The sequence below is a fragment of the Procambarus clarkii genome, chromosome 16 (genome assembly GCF_040958095.1).
Source record: "Procambarus clarkii isolate CNS0578487 chromosome 16, FALCON_Pclarkii_2.0, whole genome shotgun sequence".
NCBI lineage: Eukaryota > Metazoa > Arthropoda > Malacostraca > Decapoda > Cambaridae > Procambarus > Procambarus clarkii.
In genome coordinates, this window is record NC_091165.1 from 47,009,706 (window position 1) to 47,028,351 (window position 18,646).

General features: G+C 41.6%; 1 protein-coding gene across 1 annotated transcript; it reads left to right on the forward strand.

Annotated features, from left to right (window-relative positions):
• Positions 1 to 6,795: 6,795 nt before the first annotated feature.
• On the forward strand, positions 6,796 to 9,553 carry LOC123751457 (uncharacterized). The gene is made up of 3 exons (XM_069325697.1): positions 6,796 to 7,145; positions 7,308 to 7,765; positions 8,763 to 9,553. The coding sequence occupies exons 1-3, from the start codon at positions 6,796 to 6,798 to the stop codon at positions 9,551 to 9,553; spliced, it is 1,599 nt and encodes a 532-aa protein (XP_069181798.1).
• The last annotated feature ends 9,093 nt before the right edge of the window (positions 9,554 to 18,646 follow it).

Consider the following 18,646-nt stretch of genomic DNA (forward strand, 5'->3'; position numbering starts at 1 on the left):
AGAGAGAGAGAGAGAGAGAGAGAGAGAGAGAGAGAGAGAGAGAGAGAGAGAGAGAGAGAGAGAGAGAGAGAGAGAGAGAGAGAGAGAGAGAGAGAGAGAGAGAGAGAGAGAGAGAGAGAGAGAGAGAGAGAGAGAGAGAGAGGAGAGAGAGAGAGAGAGAGAGAGAGAGAGAGAGAGAGAGAGAGAGAGAGAGAGAGAGAGAGAGAGAGAGAGAGAGAGAGAGAGAGAGAGAGAGAGAGAGAGAGAGAGAGAGAGAGAGAGAGAGAGAGAGAGAGAGAGAGAGAGAGAGAGAGAGAGAGAGAGAGAGAGAGAGAGAGAGAGAGAGAGAGAGAGAGAGAGAGAGAGAGAGAGAGAGAGAGAGAGAGAGAGAGAGAGAGAGAGAGAGAGAGAGAGAGAGAGAGAGAGAGAGAGAGAGAGAGAGAGAGAGAGAGAGAGAGAGAGAGAGAGAGAGAGAGAGAGAGAGAGAGAGAGAGAGAGAGAGAGGAGAGAGAGAGAGAGAGAGAGAGAGAGAGAGAGAGAGAGAGAGAGAGAGAGAGAGAGGAGAGAGAGAGAGAGAGAGAGAGAGAGAGAGAGAGAGAGAGAGAGAGAGAGAGAGAGAGAGAGAGAGAGAGAGAGAGAGAGAGAGAGAGAGAGAGAGAGAGAGAGAGAGAGAGAGAGAGAGAGAGAGAGAGAGAGAGAGAGAGAGAGAGAGAGAGAGAGAGAGAGAGAGAGAGAGAGAGAGAGAGAGAGAGAGAGAGGAGAGAGAGAGAGAGAGAGAGAGAGAGAGAGAGAGAGAGAGAGAGAGAGAGATGAGAGAGAGAGAGAGAGAGAGAGAGAGAGAGAGAGAGAGAGAGAGAGAGAGAGAGAGAGAGAGAGAGAGAGAGAGAGAGAGAGAGAGAGAGAGAGAGAGAGAGAGAGAGAGAGAGAGAGAGAGAGAGAGAGAGAGAGAGAGAGAGAGAGAGAGAGAGGAGAGAGAGAGAGAGAGAGAGAGAGAGAGAGAGAGAGAGAGAGAGAGAGAGAGAGAGAGAGAGAGAGAGAGAGAGAGAGAGAGAGAGAGAGAGAGAGAGAGAGAGAGAGAGAGAGAGAGAGAGAGAGAGAGAGAGAGAGAGAGCGCACCGCCACCACCACCACCACCACAGAGGTAGACAGTGTAGTACAGAATAATAATTCAAACAAAAAGGGGATTGAGGAGATCATACCAATCAAGGAGAGAGTGGGGAGTCACGGCGGTTCAAGTAGGTGTGTGCACATGACAACGAGGTTTGTGTTGGAGCCGCATCCCCTACATATGGGATTCTGAACCCCTCTCCAAAAGCAAGAAGCGTGCAGGGTGATCTCCCGACTAAAGTGTAAGCACTGTACAGAAGTTTCTGTTTGGTGAGTTGTCTGGAAGAGACAATCTATCGACCCACAACAACATATTAATATTATTACGACCCACAACGAAAGAGGGAGTTAAGCAAATCTCGACCTTAGAGTCGCGCAAGCATGTGGCTACCTCCAACTGTAGCCGCTGGCCTGTCCATCTCACGCCTCGTCTCGCTACCCCAGAGTAGCATTCAGCCGCTCATACCTCCACCTCACTCCGTCACCGCCAGCGGGTGCTTCAATCAACAGCTGGGGCAGTGAGTGTGTATGCTAACGAGTGTGTCATACCGGTATAATTTACATGAGTACTCAAACATTATTTCTATGTATCTTTCATACGTGCCAAATTCCTACATCAGTTGCACACATTTAGCGACTTAGTGTCTTTGTGTGTTTTATTGTGGTTAGTGTGGTCTGAATATTATACCATCACTGTGTTTAACCCATTTCCATACCGTTCTGTTCTGTACTTCCAGGAGACATGCTGTAAGGGTAGGTTAATAAGTACAAGTAAGGTTAATTGTGTATTCCTTATTATTATTGTTTTGACAGATGTGTCAGTGTGTTGTGTTCAGTAGTGTGTACTATATTGTGTTGCTCTCTGTGACCTGGAACACTTTGATTTAGTGTAATTATTGTGTTGGTCTCTGTGACTCGTATTGTTGTGACTCAGTGTCATTATTGCGTATTGTTGTATTGGTCTCGGTGACCCCGTACTGGTATACTTTGTGTTCATTTGCTCTTGAGACGTCAGTGTACTTCGTGTTCATTATTCTTGAGACATCAGTATACTCAGTGTTCATTATTCTTGAGACGTCAGCGTATTCAGTGTTCATTAACTTGAGAAGTCAGTGAAACGTAGTGTCCATTTTTCTTGAAGTCAGTGTATTGATTTAACGTAATTTATACTCGTTCGATTTAGTACGCGGTGATTAGCAATCGTATTGACTAATCAGCGTTTGTTAAGCGGTCTCAGTGACGGCCGAGCGATAACGTCAATTCTTCGTGAATCGAGTTGAGCTGTCAAGTTCTGACAGATCCTTGAATGATTACTCAGGAACTGTTAATTACCCGTAAGCCGTTACTGATTTCATTGACATTGTTTTGATTGGTTGGACTGTCTGGGTTGACAGTGTGTGTTAACTTAGTTTTTCATTGTTTTGATTTGAATGTCTTGGGATATAGTAACGTTAAACATCTGTAATGGTTTGATTGAAATTGATTGGATCAATTGTCATCCATCTGTCATCGTGTAACGTAATTAACTGAGTGTTGCATGGAACACTCGTCTCAGTGACAGGTCTGTTAGTTGTTGTTTAAGTTATAAATCACCCCACGTTGGTCACGGATTTCACATCTGGCGCCAGGATGGGCCCGTTGTCTTTTCACTGTGAGTTATTGCTCCTTTCCGCAGTCGTGACGAGCTGCCATAGCGTCTGGAGTGGTTGCTCACTTTGTTAAGATTAATTAGGGTCAGCAGTACTGCGAGCGGTCCGAACTGGAAACAGTGATTCCTGTTAGCCTAGCCTTGTCAAGCGCCACGACAGACATTAACGTAACGTCAGATTATTCTTGTCATATATCGTTAGTATTAAGTTTTATGAATAAACTATTTGTTGAACTAGAAGTGCCTTTACGTTCATACTTTGTAAACCTTTGCACCTAGTTATTACTTTGGCATTATTTATGTTTTAAAAGTGATCCTGTTGTATGTTGCCTGGATTATTTGGATTCGAACCATTTTCATGGCCATACACACCAAATACAAATTAATTTGATGTGAGGACCGAAGAGCTACTCTGACGACCTCCTTCTGAGGTCCCAGAAGCTCTACGGTCCCAGAAGTTGGATAAGGAGTGCCAAGGATTTGGACTCCTGCAGTTGCTCTATGCATCCCTGGTCAGTCATTAAAGTACAATCTGCCATCAGCATTTGTTTTGATGATAGTTCAGTCCTTTCCGACTGAGGTCACACGTATTATTATTGAGTTCACCTCTGGTGTCAACGTAGTGCTGTTGAATTATTATTTTGAGTGCTACGAAGTGCCCATCTGGCCAATAGATACTTGTAAACTATTCACCTCAAAAAAGGGATAATCTCACACATTATACTGGTTCAACAGAAACTTGAGGACTAGTGATGGATCATTATTCAAACCAACGGAAGCTTGAGTACTAATGGTGGATCATTATACTGGTGCAACGGAAACTGGAGGACCAGTGATGGATCATTCTACAGTGCAATGGAAGCTGGAGGAAAAGAGATTTAACATTATACGATTTCAATTGTACTTGCTGCTTGGGTAACAGATTCTCCTTCGTGTCAACTTACCCGTGGCTTTGCGTCCGGGAGAGGCTACTCCAGACCGACAACGAGAGCGCCACTCAGTAGTCTCCTGAGACTAATGGATATCTACTACTATTACAAGAGGAGCTGGAGGACTAATGACAGATCATTATACTGGTGCAACGGAAGCTGAAGGATCAGTGATGGGTCATTATAGAGTGCAACGGATGCTGGAGGACTAGTGATGGCTCAATATACTGGTGCAAGAGAATCTGAGGGACCAGTGATGGATCATTATACATTTGCAATGGATGCTGGACGATCAGTGATGGATCATATACTGCAGCAAAGGAAACTGGAGGACCAGTGATGGATCATTGTACTGGTACATCATACGCTAGAGGACAAGTGATGGATCATTATACAGGTGTAACGAAAGCTAGAGGACTAGTGATATATCATTATACTGATTCAATGAAAGCTGGAGGTCCAGGGATGGATCATTATTCTGGTTCATAGGAAGTTGGAGGAATAGTGATGGATCATTATACTGCTTCAACGGAAGCTGAGGAACTAGTGATGGAACATTATACTGTTATTACAGTAGCTGAAGAACTCGTTTAGGATCATTATACTGGTGCAACGGACGCTGTAAGACCAGTGATAGATCATTATACAGTGCAACGGAAGCGGGAGGACTAGTGATGGATCAAAATACTTGTGCAACAAAAGATGGATGAGCAGTGATGGATCATTATACTGTTGCAACGAAAGGTGGAAGCTATTGATGGATCATTATACTGGTGCAACAGAAGCTGGAGGAGCAGAGAATGATCATTATATGGTTGAAGGGAAACTGGAGGGCAAGTGACTGATCATTATTCTGGTAGAACGAAAGCTGAAGGACCAGTGATGAATCATTATATTGGTGCAAGAGAATCTGTGTGACCAGTAATGGATCATTATACTTATTACTGGTGCAACGGAAGCTGGAGGACTAGTGATGGATCATTATACTGGTTTAATTACAGAGTACACAGCCAGTCCAACCCTCACACCTCCCAACAAGCACCGCTTCTTGATGTTCAGACAGTCCTCACACCAGACCTTACAAGCAACACTTCATAGAACACAGCCACTCCGACACTTACAAGTTCATTCAACCCTTCGCATAGAGTACACAGCCAGTCCAAACCTCAAACCAGAGTTCACAGGTAGTCCAACTCGCAAACAACGCTGTAAGCCTCAGTACAGATTACGCAAAAAGTTAACCCTCACACTGGATCCTAGAAGCCTCATTACAAAGTACACAGCCAGTCATTCCATAAGACAAGACCCTAATGCATCACTATGGAGTACAAAACCAGTTCAATACTCACACCAGATCCAAAAGCCTCAAAACAGAGTACCCAACCAGTCCAACCCTCTCGCCAAACAATACAAACTTCGCTACAGAGAACACAGCCAGTCCCCCGCACATAAAACCCTATAATCGTCATTACAGATTCCTTCGTAAGTCCAACATTCACACAAGACCTTGCAAGCCTCACTTCAGAGTACTCAGCCAGTCCAGCCCTGACAGCAGACACAACAATCCTCCCTACAGAGAACACACCTGTTCAACCCTTACACCAGACCTTACAAGCACTGCTACAGAGTACACAGCCAATCCAACCCTCACACTAGACACTACAACCCTCACTACAGAATACACCGCAAATCTAACCCTCGTACCAGACGCTACAAACCTCACTACAGAGTACAAATTCAGTTCAACCTTGACACCAGACCCGATAATCCTTACTTGAGAACACACACACTGTTCATTCCTCACACCAGACCTTACAAGCTAGACTACAGAGTACACAGCCAGATCAACCCTCACACCAAACCATTCAAGCCTCATTACAGAGAACACAGCACGTCCAACCGTCACTTCAGACCCCCACAAGCCTCACTACAGAGTATAAATCCAGTCCATCCCTCACACCGGACCCAATAAGCGTAACTTCAGACTAATCTGCCAGTCCAACCTTCACACCAGACCCTCCAAACTTCACTACAAAGTTCCTAGCCAGGCCAACTTTCACACAGGAACCTACAGGCCTACTGAGTATACAGAATGTGTGAGTACACAGCTAATCCAACCCTCACATCACTACTGAGTACACAGCCTGCCCAACCCTCATATAAGATAGGAAAAGCGTCGCTACATAGTACACAGCAGGTCCAACCCTCACACCAGACAATACAAACCTCACTACAGAATTTACAACCAGTTCAACCCTCACACCAGACCCTACAGGCCTCTCTACATAGTACACAGCCAGTACAACCCTCAAACTAGAATTTATAAGCCTCATTAGAGAGTACACATACAGGCAAAACCTCACTACAAAATTCACAGCCAGTTCAACCCTCACGCCAAATTTTACAAGCATCTCTACAGAGTTCACATCCGCTCAACCCTAACGTCACTCCCTACAAGCTTAACTACGTAGTATACAGCACGTTCAAGCCTCACAACAGACCTTTCAAGCCTCACTACAAAGAACACAGCCAGTTCAACGCTCTCACCAGACCTTACAATCTCACTACAGAATACACAAGCCAGTTCAAGCCTAACACCAAACCCTACAAGCATCGCTATAGAGAATACAGAGAGTTCTACCCTCACACCAGTCGGTATAAGCCTCAGCACAGATTACACAACCAGTTCAACCCTAACACCGGTTCCTACAAGCCTCAATACAGATTTCAAAGCCAGTCAATTCCTCATTCCGGATACTATAAGCCTAACTACAGAGTACACATCCTGCCCAACCCTCACACCTGACCCCTACAAGTCTCACTAAAGTGTACACATGTAGTTCAACCCTAACACCAGACCTTCAAGGCTCATTACCAAGAATAATGCCAGTGCAACCCTCACACAACACCCAACAAGCGCCTCTTTTGTGTGCACAGCCAGTCCAAACCTCACAAAACACCTAACAAGGGTTTCTTCTGGGTACACAACCAGTCCAACCCTCACACCAGACTGTAGAAGCCTCAATACTTTGAACACAGCCAGTAAAAATCTCATACCAGACACTCCAAGCCTCACTAAAGTGTAAACAACCAGCCCTCACACTAGACATTACACAAGTCGCTAAATAGTACATGGCAATCACCCATACACCAGACCCTAGAAGATTCACAACGAAGTTCACAGCCAGTCCAACATTCACACCAGACTCGACAAGCCTCACTACAGAGCACACAGTCACTACAACCCTCACACTAGACCCTAGGAGCCTCACTACTGAGTACACAGTTAGTCCATCCCTCACATCGGACCCTAGAAACCTCACTACAGAGTACACAGCCAGTTCAACCCTCACACCAGACATTACAAGCCTCACTACTGAGAACACAGCAAGTCCAACCCTCACACCAGAACCTACAAGCCTCACTATAGAATACACACCCAATCCAATCCTCACACTAAACATTACTAGTATCGCTGCAGAGTACAGAGCCAGTCAACACTTAATATCAGACCCTACACACCTCCTACAGTGTACACAGCCAGTCTGACCTTCACACCAGTCTACACAAGCCTCACTACAGAGAAAAAAACAGTCTGACCACCACGTCAGTTCTTAAAATCCTCACAACTTTGTACTCAGCAGTTCAACACTCACACCAGACCCTTCAAGCCTCACTACAGAGTACACCACCAGTTCAACCCTCACACTAGACCCTACAGGCCTCACAACAGAGAACACCACCAGTTCAACCCTCACACCAGATCTTACAGGCCTCACAACAGAGAACACAGTCAGTCTAACCCTCCCACCAGATCTCACAATCTTCGCTACGGAGTACACAACCAGTCCCACAATCACGCCGAACCCTACGAGCCTCAATACAGAGTACACAGCTAGTCCAATCTTCACACCAGACCTTACAAGCTTCACTCCAGAGTACACAGTCAGTCTATCCATCACACCAGACTCTAAAAGCTTCACTTCAGAGTTCACAAACAGTTCAAAGCTCACACCATATCCTACAAGCCTCACTACAGAGTACACAGCCACCTCAACCCTAACATTGGACCCTATAAGACTCAATACTGAGTACAAAGCCAGTCCGTCCCTCTCCGTACCCAAGAAGCCTAACTACATATAATACAGCCAGTCCAACCCTTATATTGGAAAGTGTAAAGTAATGAAACTAAGCGAAGGGAGCAGAAGAGTGAACACAAAGTACCATGTAGGAGGTGAAATCCTGCAAGAGTCATATAGAGAGAAAGATCTGGAGGTTGATATCACACCGAACCTCTCCCCAGAGACCCACATCAAAAGGATATCATCAACGGCATATACTAGGTTGGCCAACATAAGAACTACTTTTAGAATCTTGCATAAGGAATCGTTCAGGACCCTGTTTACCACCTATGTCAGACCAATCCTGGAATATGTATCTCTAGCCTGGAGTCCATAGCTAGTTAAACACAAGACAAAGTTCGAGAAGATTCAGTGGTATTCCACCAGACTCGTCTTGGAACTAAGAGATATGAGCTACGAGGAAACGATAAAGGAACTGAACCTCACGTCCCTGGAAAACAGAAGAGTAAGGAGCGACATGATAACTACCTACAAAATTCTCTGGTAATTGACAGGGTGGACAAAGACAAAGTTTTGAGCACGAACAAGGGGGGTGGGCGGGCACGAACAAGGGAACACAGGTGGCAACTTAGTGTCCAAATGAGCCATAGAGACATTAGAAAGAATTTTTCAGTGTCAGAGTAGTTAACAAATGGAATGCATTAAGTAATGTGGTGAATGCAGACGCCATACACAGTTTCAAATGAAGTTAAGATAAAGCCCAATAGGCTCAGGAACCTGTACATCAGTTAATTGAGAAGAAAGGCGGGACTAAAGAGTCAGAGCTCAACCCCCGCAAGCACAACTAGGTAAGTACAATTAGGTAAGTATTAGACTCTATAGGCCCCTTTTCAGAGTAAACAGCCAACCCCACCCTCACCCCAAGCCCTACAAATCTCTATACAGAGTACACATCTATCTCATCCCTCACAAAAGACTCCCTATAGAGTACACAACCATTTCAACCCCTCCTACCAGTCCTTATAATTATCACTAAGGTGTACACAGCCAGTCCAACCCTCACATCAGACATTGCAAGCCACATTGCACAGTACACATCCAGTACAACCCCAACATCAGACCCTTCAAGCCTACTTACAGAGTACACTACAGAGACCATAGCCAGTTCAATATTCACACCAGACCCTAAAAGCCTCATTACAGAGTACACATCCAACCCAACACTCACACCAGACCTTACAAGCCTCACTACTGAGTACAAAGCTAGTCAAATCCTCACACCAAACCCTTCAAACCTTAGAGGATACACATCCAGTCCAGCCCTCGCACCAGATCTAACAAGCCTTACTATAGTGTACACATCCAGTCTAACCCATCATAGCCTGGACCCCATCATAGCCCCTGGCGCAAGTCTCACTGCCTCCACTACCACTCCGGAGACTACCACGAGGTCTATTTCAACACAGACTACAGAACCACCCATGACCCGGGCGGCACAAACAGAGGTAATTCCCTCTCTAGCTCTCAACACTCCTACCATCAGCATCTCAGCAGCCGCGCTAGCAGACGCGCTGTCTACAAATGCTAACAGCGCCACCAACGATCCTGAAATAGCTACTACCACCAACCCACGACACCTGAGCCTACCTAAGGCTGCGAGGCAAAAGACCATAACACCAACTACAGAGGTTACGGATTCCTCAGACGAGAAAATCTTAGTAGGAGCTCCACCGCCGCACCACAAATACGACACCTACTCGGTTCAAGACTTTCTCATAGAGGGAATTGACACCAAACTACAACGATAGCACGACTCGGCCAAAGTCGTAGGCAAAGAAAAGTCGGAAAACATTAAGGTCTACACTAACCCCACCAGCTCCATAACTGGTACAGCCAGCCCTGTACGAGTGAAAACCACCAAGAAGACCCCAATCCATAGCCAGATCTCTGATAACAGCCATTGATACAGATAATGGCTCAAAAGAGCCTCCACTTACGGGCTCACCATAGCCCGTGCTACTGGAACTTCTTGTTCTGAGTAGATGAATGTAAGACAACGACGACTACGACAGTCTAACCCTCACAACAGACCCTACAAGCCTCGCTAAGGAATACACATCCAGTCCAACCTTCACACCAGACCCTATAAGCTTTAATACAGAGTACATGTCGGAAAATCCGAAACCATTTAATAATCATACAGATAATAGCTGTATTGTATAAACAAGTTACCCATAGAAAACGTAACTTGTAGTGGAATTACCGTCTAAAGAAAACGGGATATCATCACCACACACTATTATAATTCACCACCTATTATGGTGGGAATTATTCTTAAATACATTAGTCTTTGGACTTTACCATCATAAAACATCTTATATAAATTAACTTAATTATCATTATTAAAGTAGAGTAAATGTGACCCTTCTATCACTTTCTGAAATCTGGACAATGTAAGCCAGGGTCAGTGGGGAAGGAGGGCAGCCATTGTTGTGTCACATCCGAGACGCGTGGAGCAAATTTGGCTCCTATCATATCTGGACAATGTCGGCCAGGCGTCAGTAGAATGGAGTGTTAGACATTGCCATTGTTTATACGAGACCAGAGGCTCACACGGGAGCAAATTCGGCTCCTGTTAAATTTACTTGGACGAAGTGTTATGGAAACCAGTGGTGTACCATTATCACACGCTGTCAACAAATTCAAGTTAAGTGTTCTTTCCGAAACCCATTATCTATCATTAGTGGCCATTAATGTCATTGGGTAGGGTTAGCCGGTTAGAACGCGAAATCGCCTCATACTAAAGGTAATTAAGCCAGGTCTTTATTGTTCCATGTATACAGTTTTCTCTGAAATACTTGTCATATATAGGTATCTGGCTTTACAGCTAGCGCCCTTTTGACAGGTCAAGACGAGGAAGCAAGATTGTGCACCAGTTACTGGGTGATGGAAGCTACCTCAAAGAGGATAATTTGGTGTCTACACCCTAGTTATACCTGGTGGACTAACCTGCTGTACTATAAGATAAGGAACCTTTTCAATGTATGTAGTCTAATTCTGTAGTTTGATTGGCTGCATATATATAAACTAATAAACCCCCCTAATGTGTAGAGGATCGATTTGTGAGATTAAGAGATTATTGCAGAAATACAGTCCACTTATCATTATACAAATTGCTATCGAAGTATATAAATTAACGTAAATATAAATTCATATAAATTAAATAAATATAAATCTCACAGGTCGGTTCCCACATTATTTGGACCTTCGGAACCGGAATATTCGGTCCTTTGAACCCACATTTGGTCATCTTAGTACCGGATGAACCAGTTAACCAGTGGATTCATTAAATATACTAGTGCAGTGTTATTTAAACAAAGGCCAGCAGTCAAGACGGCAGTGTAGCCTCGAGATAGCTCAGGAGCCTCCCTCAGCCGAGTTCAGCTTCGTCAGCGGTTTCATGCACACCCACAGATATTTGGTGGCGTGTTATTTCGTGAAATGACAGCGCTAATATAGAAGCCAGCCAAATTAGTGACTGTCGCGAGATTGTTCACGGATTTCGTGGTGTTACATTTCGCGAGAGATTATCTACGAATTTTGTGGACTTTATTTCGCGAGGTCACTAATAATATTTAATACTTCTAGATAATATTAGAAGTTTCATAGAGGCTAATTAAGAGGCTATTATCAATAATTGTGTATATTATTTCTCCAAAATAGAGAATTATTTAATATATATTGCACTAGTGATCACAGTATAATATTTACTAATTGCCAACCCACAACAGGGTAGGATATTAAACATTGACTAGTTGAACTATTATCGTTCATCTTAGTCCCATTATTACCATAGTCAGTTGTACTATATTGAATAACCTAACACCATTAATGAATGGTCCAGACCCTATTTTGGGTGTAATTTTTATCAACTCGAGTTGAGTTGTGTATATATAATAATTTACTTATGATCATTACACCTTTGAGTGATTAATTAGTGTCTCTACCATCCTAGGGTGATATAGAAGAGCTAACCTAAAGGTACTTCCAGTGACACTGGTTTATCACTCAATTCATTAGTGTGTATGATTGTATATATATAATGTGTATTAATTTTAAGTGCTAACCTCTAGCAGAGGTAGGATTATTGCCTAGTGAGTGCAGAATTTACCCTAGGCTACCATCAGTGCTTGTTCAGTATTATGAGCAGCCCAAGTACAAGTCCCACAAGGCTTCACCAACGAGCCAGTATGGATAATGCAGGGAGAATGAAAAGAACCCTTGCAGGTCTTAAAGGCCACTTAACAAGACAGATCAAGAAATGTGAAGATTTGTCACAACAATCTCAAGTTGATTATGCTGACCTGGAAAGCTATTATCAAGCAGCTGCAGGTAAATTTGAGCAAATCAAATGTCAAATAGCAACATATGTGGCTGAACTTGCCAACACCAATTTATCAGAAACAGAAATAGACGACATTATGGTTGATCTTGCGAATTATGAAGATCACACTCAGGCCACGTTACAGCCTTATGTCAAATTAATTGCCCAGAACAAGGCAACAACAACAACAACAGTTGCATCTAATACGAGTCAAGCAGAAGCTCGACTCCCTCCAATTAATTTACCCACTTTCTCAGGAAAAGATGAGGAAGATTGGGACGAATTTTGGAACAAATTCGTTGACCTTGTAGACTCAAAACAATCTTTACCAAAGAGTAGTAAATTCTCTTATTTGCAAGGCCAATTATCAGGTGAGGCTAAAACAGTAGTATCCCATCTGAGATTAACTAATGACGGCTATGATCTGGCAGTAAAACTCCTCAAGGATAATTATGCTGATCCAGAAGTAAGAACATCACATTTACTTCATGAGCTGTTGCATTTACCCCCACCGGAGGCTTCAGCTGATTCACTCCAAGTCTTCAAGCTGGAGGTAGAATCATTGATCAATGCCCTCAGCCTGACAGCAGATACAAACGGGGCTGAGTGGGTCTTGAAAATAATTGTCCAGGAGAAAATACCTAGGGACATATTGAAACAAATGAGTGCTCATTACAATAAAAGCATCTTATCCATGAATGAAATATCTGAAGGTTTAAAGTCAGTAGTTCATCAATTACGAACACATGACAAATTAAAACCACCAAGTAAACCCTCAGAAACCAATAATAGTAAACCACAGAGTACCAAAGGTACTCCAAATCAATCTAGACAATATAATTCAACACCAAAGTGGAACAGTAGCAGTGTGGGCGTATATGCAGTGGGACCCTCCAAGCCTATAGTTACTGTGTCACCCAAGAACGTGACACCAAAGGGTACTGGAAACTATGGAACATGTTTGTTCTGCAATGAGAAACATTCAATGTACCACTGCTCTAATTTTCCTGATAGTGATGCACGTGTTGAGCGACTCAAAGATTTGCAACATTGCACGAGGTGCCTCAGGAAACATAACATCAAGGACTGTGATACCCAATTACACACCTGTAATAGGTGTAACAAAGGTCAGCACCATGCAGCATTGTGCAGAGACACCAAAACAACGTCTCCAAACCCCAAGGTGGAAGATAGCATTCCCACCACAGTACAGTACTGCAAGGTGCAACCAACAAAGAGTGTCCAATCGGCAAAGTCTAAAGGTAATACGACTTTGCCTACTGCCCAAATTACCATCCTGAATAAGAGGGCCAAGGTCCATACCCGTGGGTTGTTTGACCAAGGGTCCCAGAGAACATATGTCACTAAAAAGCTGGCAGATGAATTACAATTAAGGCCTGTAGCCCAGATGTCATTCAACATCTCAGGGTTTGTAACAGATGCAGGACCTCAAGTCTACCAGGTGGTACAACCATCAGTACGTTTAGGCAGGTACGTCTGTAGAGTACAAGCCATTGTGGTGGACAAAATACCAGTAGACCTACAAGTTCAAGGTCTGAGAGCAACAGCCAAATTCCTGAGAAATAGAGGAATAAAATTGGCAGATAATATTAAGTCTGATCACCTCACCGACTTCGGTCTCCTTGTAGGGACAGACTATTGCCATCGATTCATCGGTAGCCCTACTAAATATCAGGGTATAACCATGTTAAACTCTGCAGGAGGTAAATTACTCTCAGGCCCAGTATCAAGCCTGAGGAGACCTATGCCTGCAGATAAACAATACCAGTAGAAATCTAAATTTGTCAGCTGATTATATTTCTCCAGTAGCATTATACTAAGGAGATTACAGCTGACTATAGTAACAGAGGTTGATGTTAGTATCATCATGTAAAGCTGAAGATGAGTTCATGAGGCCTCAGTGGCAAATCAGTGAACAGTAGCTTAAGCAGCTACAAGTCACTGCGACCAATGTCACTGAACCCACTGCAGTCTCAGAACCATACTTTACTTTAATGATGAGCTATTCAATCTTCTGAATCAATTAACTAAATTAAACCCCAATAAATCTGATGACTGATTTGATACATTTATTATTTAATCAAGATGTATTCCATGGGCCTCAGTGTTTATATATCAGTGACCAGTTACCTGAACAAACTTCAAGTTATATCTAATGTCACTGATCTCACTGCAGTCCCTGAATCATACTTGACTGTAGTACTTGATCACATTCAGTCTTCTGGGTTAAATAATATGTAATAGGCTTGAATATTAGCCTTTCAAGAGTTGACAGGGAAATGAAATCGCATTAGACTTCTAACCCCTGCAACTCTAGTACGGGACATCCGTCCTCTACGAACAGACACAAATGTGCGATTACTAACTACTAACATCAAATTAATCTAATAATCCGAAGGAGGAGTATCGGTGTTCGTCTGTTCTAATTAGGACTTCGACCCGTGAGCAGCCCCTGGGGAATTATGTCGGAAAATCCGACATTCAGGCTTATTCGCATATATATATATATATATATATATATATATATATATATATATATATATATATATATATATATATATATATATGTCGTACCTAATAGCCAGAACGCACTTCTCAGCCTACTATTCAAGGCCCGATTTGCCTAATAAGCCAAGTTTTCATGAATTAATGTTTTTTCGTCTACCTAACCTACCTAACCTAACCTAACCTAGCTTTTTTTGGCAACCTAACCTTACCTATAAATATAGGTTAGGTTAGGTTAGGTAGGGTTGGTTAGGTTCGGTCATATATCTACGTTAATTTTTACTCCAATAAAAAAAAATTGACCTCATACATAGAGAAAAGGGTTGCTTTATCATTTCATAAGAAAAAAATTATAGTAAATATATTAATTCAGGAAAACTTGGCTTATTAGGCAAATCGGGCCTTGAATAGTAGGCTGAGAAGTGAGTTCTGGCTACTAGGTACGACATATATATATATATATATATATATATATATATATATATATATATATATATATATATATATATATATATATATATATATATATATATATATATATTATTAAATACGAGCGAAAAAGTAAGATTAATAATTCTAACACGAATTTTCTCAATCTTCCGTACATTTCTTTTCACTGTTGGAGGTAAATCAAAAATCAATTCTCAAAAATTCATTTTTATTTCTAGTCTGACGCGACACGAGCGCGTTTCGTAAAACTTATTACATTTTCAAAGACTTTAGTTTACAAATACACAACTGAATAGAACTTACGCATCTCCGATTTTATATCTACATTTTAGTGAGGTGGATGGGGTGAGGTGGCATTAATAGGGTATTAATTTCATCAACACAAGACAGAACAAGAGGTGGCATTAATAGGGTATTAATTTCATCAACACAAGACAGAACACGAAACAATGGGTATTGAATAGAAGTGTTTGTAGAAAGCCTATTGGTCCATATTTCTTGATGCTTCTATATTGGAGCAGAGTCTTGAGGTGGGTAGAATATAGTTGTGCATTAATTGGCTGTTGATTGCTGGTGTTGACTTCTTGATGTGTAGTGCCTCGCAAACGTCAAGCCGCCTGCTATCGCTGTATCTATCGATGATTTCTGTGTTGTTTACTAGGATTTCTCTGGCGATGGTTTGGTTGTGGGAAGAGATTATATGTTCCTTAATGGAGCCCTGTTGCTTATGCATCGTTAAACGCCTAGAAAGAGATGTTGTTGTCTTGCCGATATACTGGGTTTTTTGGAGCTTACAGTCCCCAAGAGGGCATTTGAAGGCATAGACGACGTTAGTCTCTTTTAAAGCGTTCTGTTTTGTGCCTGGAGAGTTTCTCATGAGTAGGTTGGCCGTTATTCTGGTTTTATAGTAAATCGTCAGTTGTATCCTCTGATTTTTGTCTGTAGGGATAACGTTTCTATTAACAATATCTTTCAGGACCCTTTCCTCTGTTTTACGAGCTGTGGAAAAGAAGTTCCTGTAAAATAGTCTAATAGGGGGTATAGGTGTTGTGTTAGTTGTCTCTTCAGAGGTTGCATGGCGTTTCACTTTCCTTCTTATGATGTCTTCGACGAAACCATTGGAGAAGCCGTTGTTGACTAGGACCTGCCTTATCCTACAGAGTTCTTCGTCGACTTGCTTGGTTTCGTCGAAGACATCATAAGAAGGAAAGTGAAACGCCATGCAACCTCTGAAGAGACAACTAACACAACACCTATACCCCCTATTAGACTATTGTACAGGAACTTCTTTTCCACAGCTCATAAAACGGAGGAAAGGGTCCTGAAAAATATTGTTAATAGAAACGTTATCCCTACAGACAAAAATCAGAGGATACAACTGACGATTTACTATAAAAACAGAAAAACGGCCAGCCTACTCATGAGAAACTCTCCAGACACAAAACAGAACGCTATAAAAGAGACTAACGTCGTCTATGCCTTCAAATGCCCTCTTGGGGACTGTAAGCTCCAAAAAACCCAGTATATAGGCAACACAACAACATCTCTTTCTAGGCGTTTAACGATGCATAAGCAACAGGGCTCCATTAAGGAACATATAATCTCTTCCCATAACCAAACCATCGCCAGAGAAATCCTAGTAAACAACACAGAAATCATCGATAGATACAGCGATAGCAGGCGGCTTGACGTTTGCGAGGCACTACACATCAAGAAGTCAACACCAGCAATCAACAGCCAATTAATGCACAACTATATTCTACCCACCTCAAGACTCCGCTCCAATATAGAAGCATCAAGAAATATGGACCAATAGGCTTTCTACAAACAATTCTATTCAATACACATTGTTTCGTGTTCTGTCTTGTGTTGATGAAATTAATACCCAATTAATGCCACCTCTTGTTCTGTCTTGTGTTGATGAAATTAATACCCTATTAATGCCACCTCACCCCATCCACCTCACTAAAATGTAGATACAAAATCGGAGATGTGTAAGTTCTATTCAGTTGTGTATTTGTAAACTAAAGTCTTTGAAAATGTAATAAGTTTTACGAAACGCGCTCGTGTCGCGTCAGACTAGAAATAAAAATGAATTTTTGAGAATTGATTTTTGATTTACCTCCAACAGTGAAAAGAAATGTAAGAAAGATTGAGAAAATTCGTGTTAGAATTATTAATCTTACTTTTTCGGTCGTATTTAATAATATATGTCTACAGGAAAGACTGCTACCAAAATATACTAATATATATATATGTATATATATATATATATATATATATATATATATATATGTCGTACCTAGTAGCCAGAACTCACTTCTCAGCCTACTATGCAAGGCCCGATTTGCCTAATAAGCCAAGTTTTCCTGAATTATTATATTTTCTATAATTTTTTTCTTATGAAATGATAAAGCTGCCCTTTTCACTATGTATGAGGTCAATTTTTTTTATTGGAGTTAATATTAACGTAGATATATGACCGAACCTAACCAACCCTACCTAACCTAACCTAACCTATCTCTATAGGTAAGGTTAGGTTAGGTAGCCAAAAAAAGCTAGGTTAGGTTAGGTAGGTTAGGTAGACGAAAAAACATTAATTCATGAAAACGTGGCTTATTAGGCAAATCGGTCCTTGCATAGTAGGCTGAGAAGTGTTTTCTGGCTACTAGGTACGACATATATATATATATATATATATATATATATATATATATATATATATATATATATATATATATATATATATATATATATGTCGTACCTAGTAGCCAGAACTCACTTCTCAGCCTACTATTCAAGGCCCGATTTGCCTAATAAGCCAAGTTTTCCTGAATTAATATATTTACTATAATTTTTTTCTTATGAAATGATAAAGCAACCCTTTTCTGTATGTATGAGGTCAATTTTTTGTTATTGGAGTTAAAATTAACGTAGATATATGACCGAACCTAACCAACCCTACCTAACCTAACCTAACCTATATTTATAGGTAAGGTTAGGTTAGGTAGCCAAAAAAAGCTAGGTTAGGTTAGGTTAGGTAGGTTAGGTAGACGAAAAAACATTAATTCATGAAAACTTGGCTTATTAGGCAAATCGGGCCTTGAATAGTAGGCTGAGAAGTGCGTTTCGGCTATTAGGTACGGCATATATATATATATATATATATATATATGTCGTACCTAATAGCCAGAACGCACTTCTCAGCCTACTATTCAAGGCCCGATTTGCCTAATAAGCCAAGTTTTCATGAATTAATGTTTTTTCGTCTACCTAACCTACCTAACCTAACCTAACCTAGCTTTTTTTGGCTACCTAACCTAACATTACCTATAAATATAGGTTAGGTTAGGTTAGGTAGGGTTGGTTAGGTTCGGTCATATATCTACGTTAATTTTAACTCCAATAAAATAAAATTGACCTCATACATAGAGAAAAGGGTTGCTTTATCATTTCATAAGAAAAAAATTATAGTAAATATATTAATTCAGGAAAACTTGGCTTATTAGGCAAATCGGGCCTTGAATAGTAGGCTGAAAAG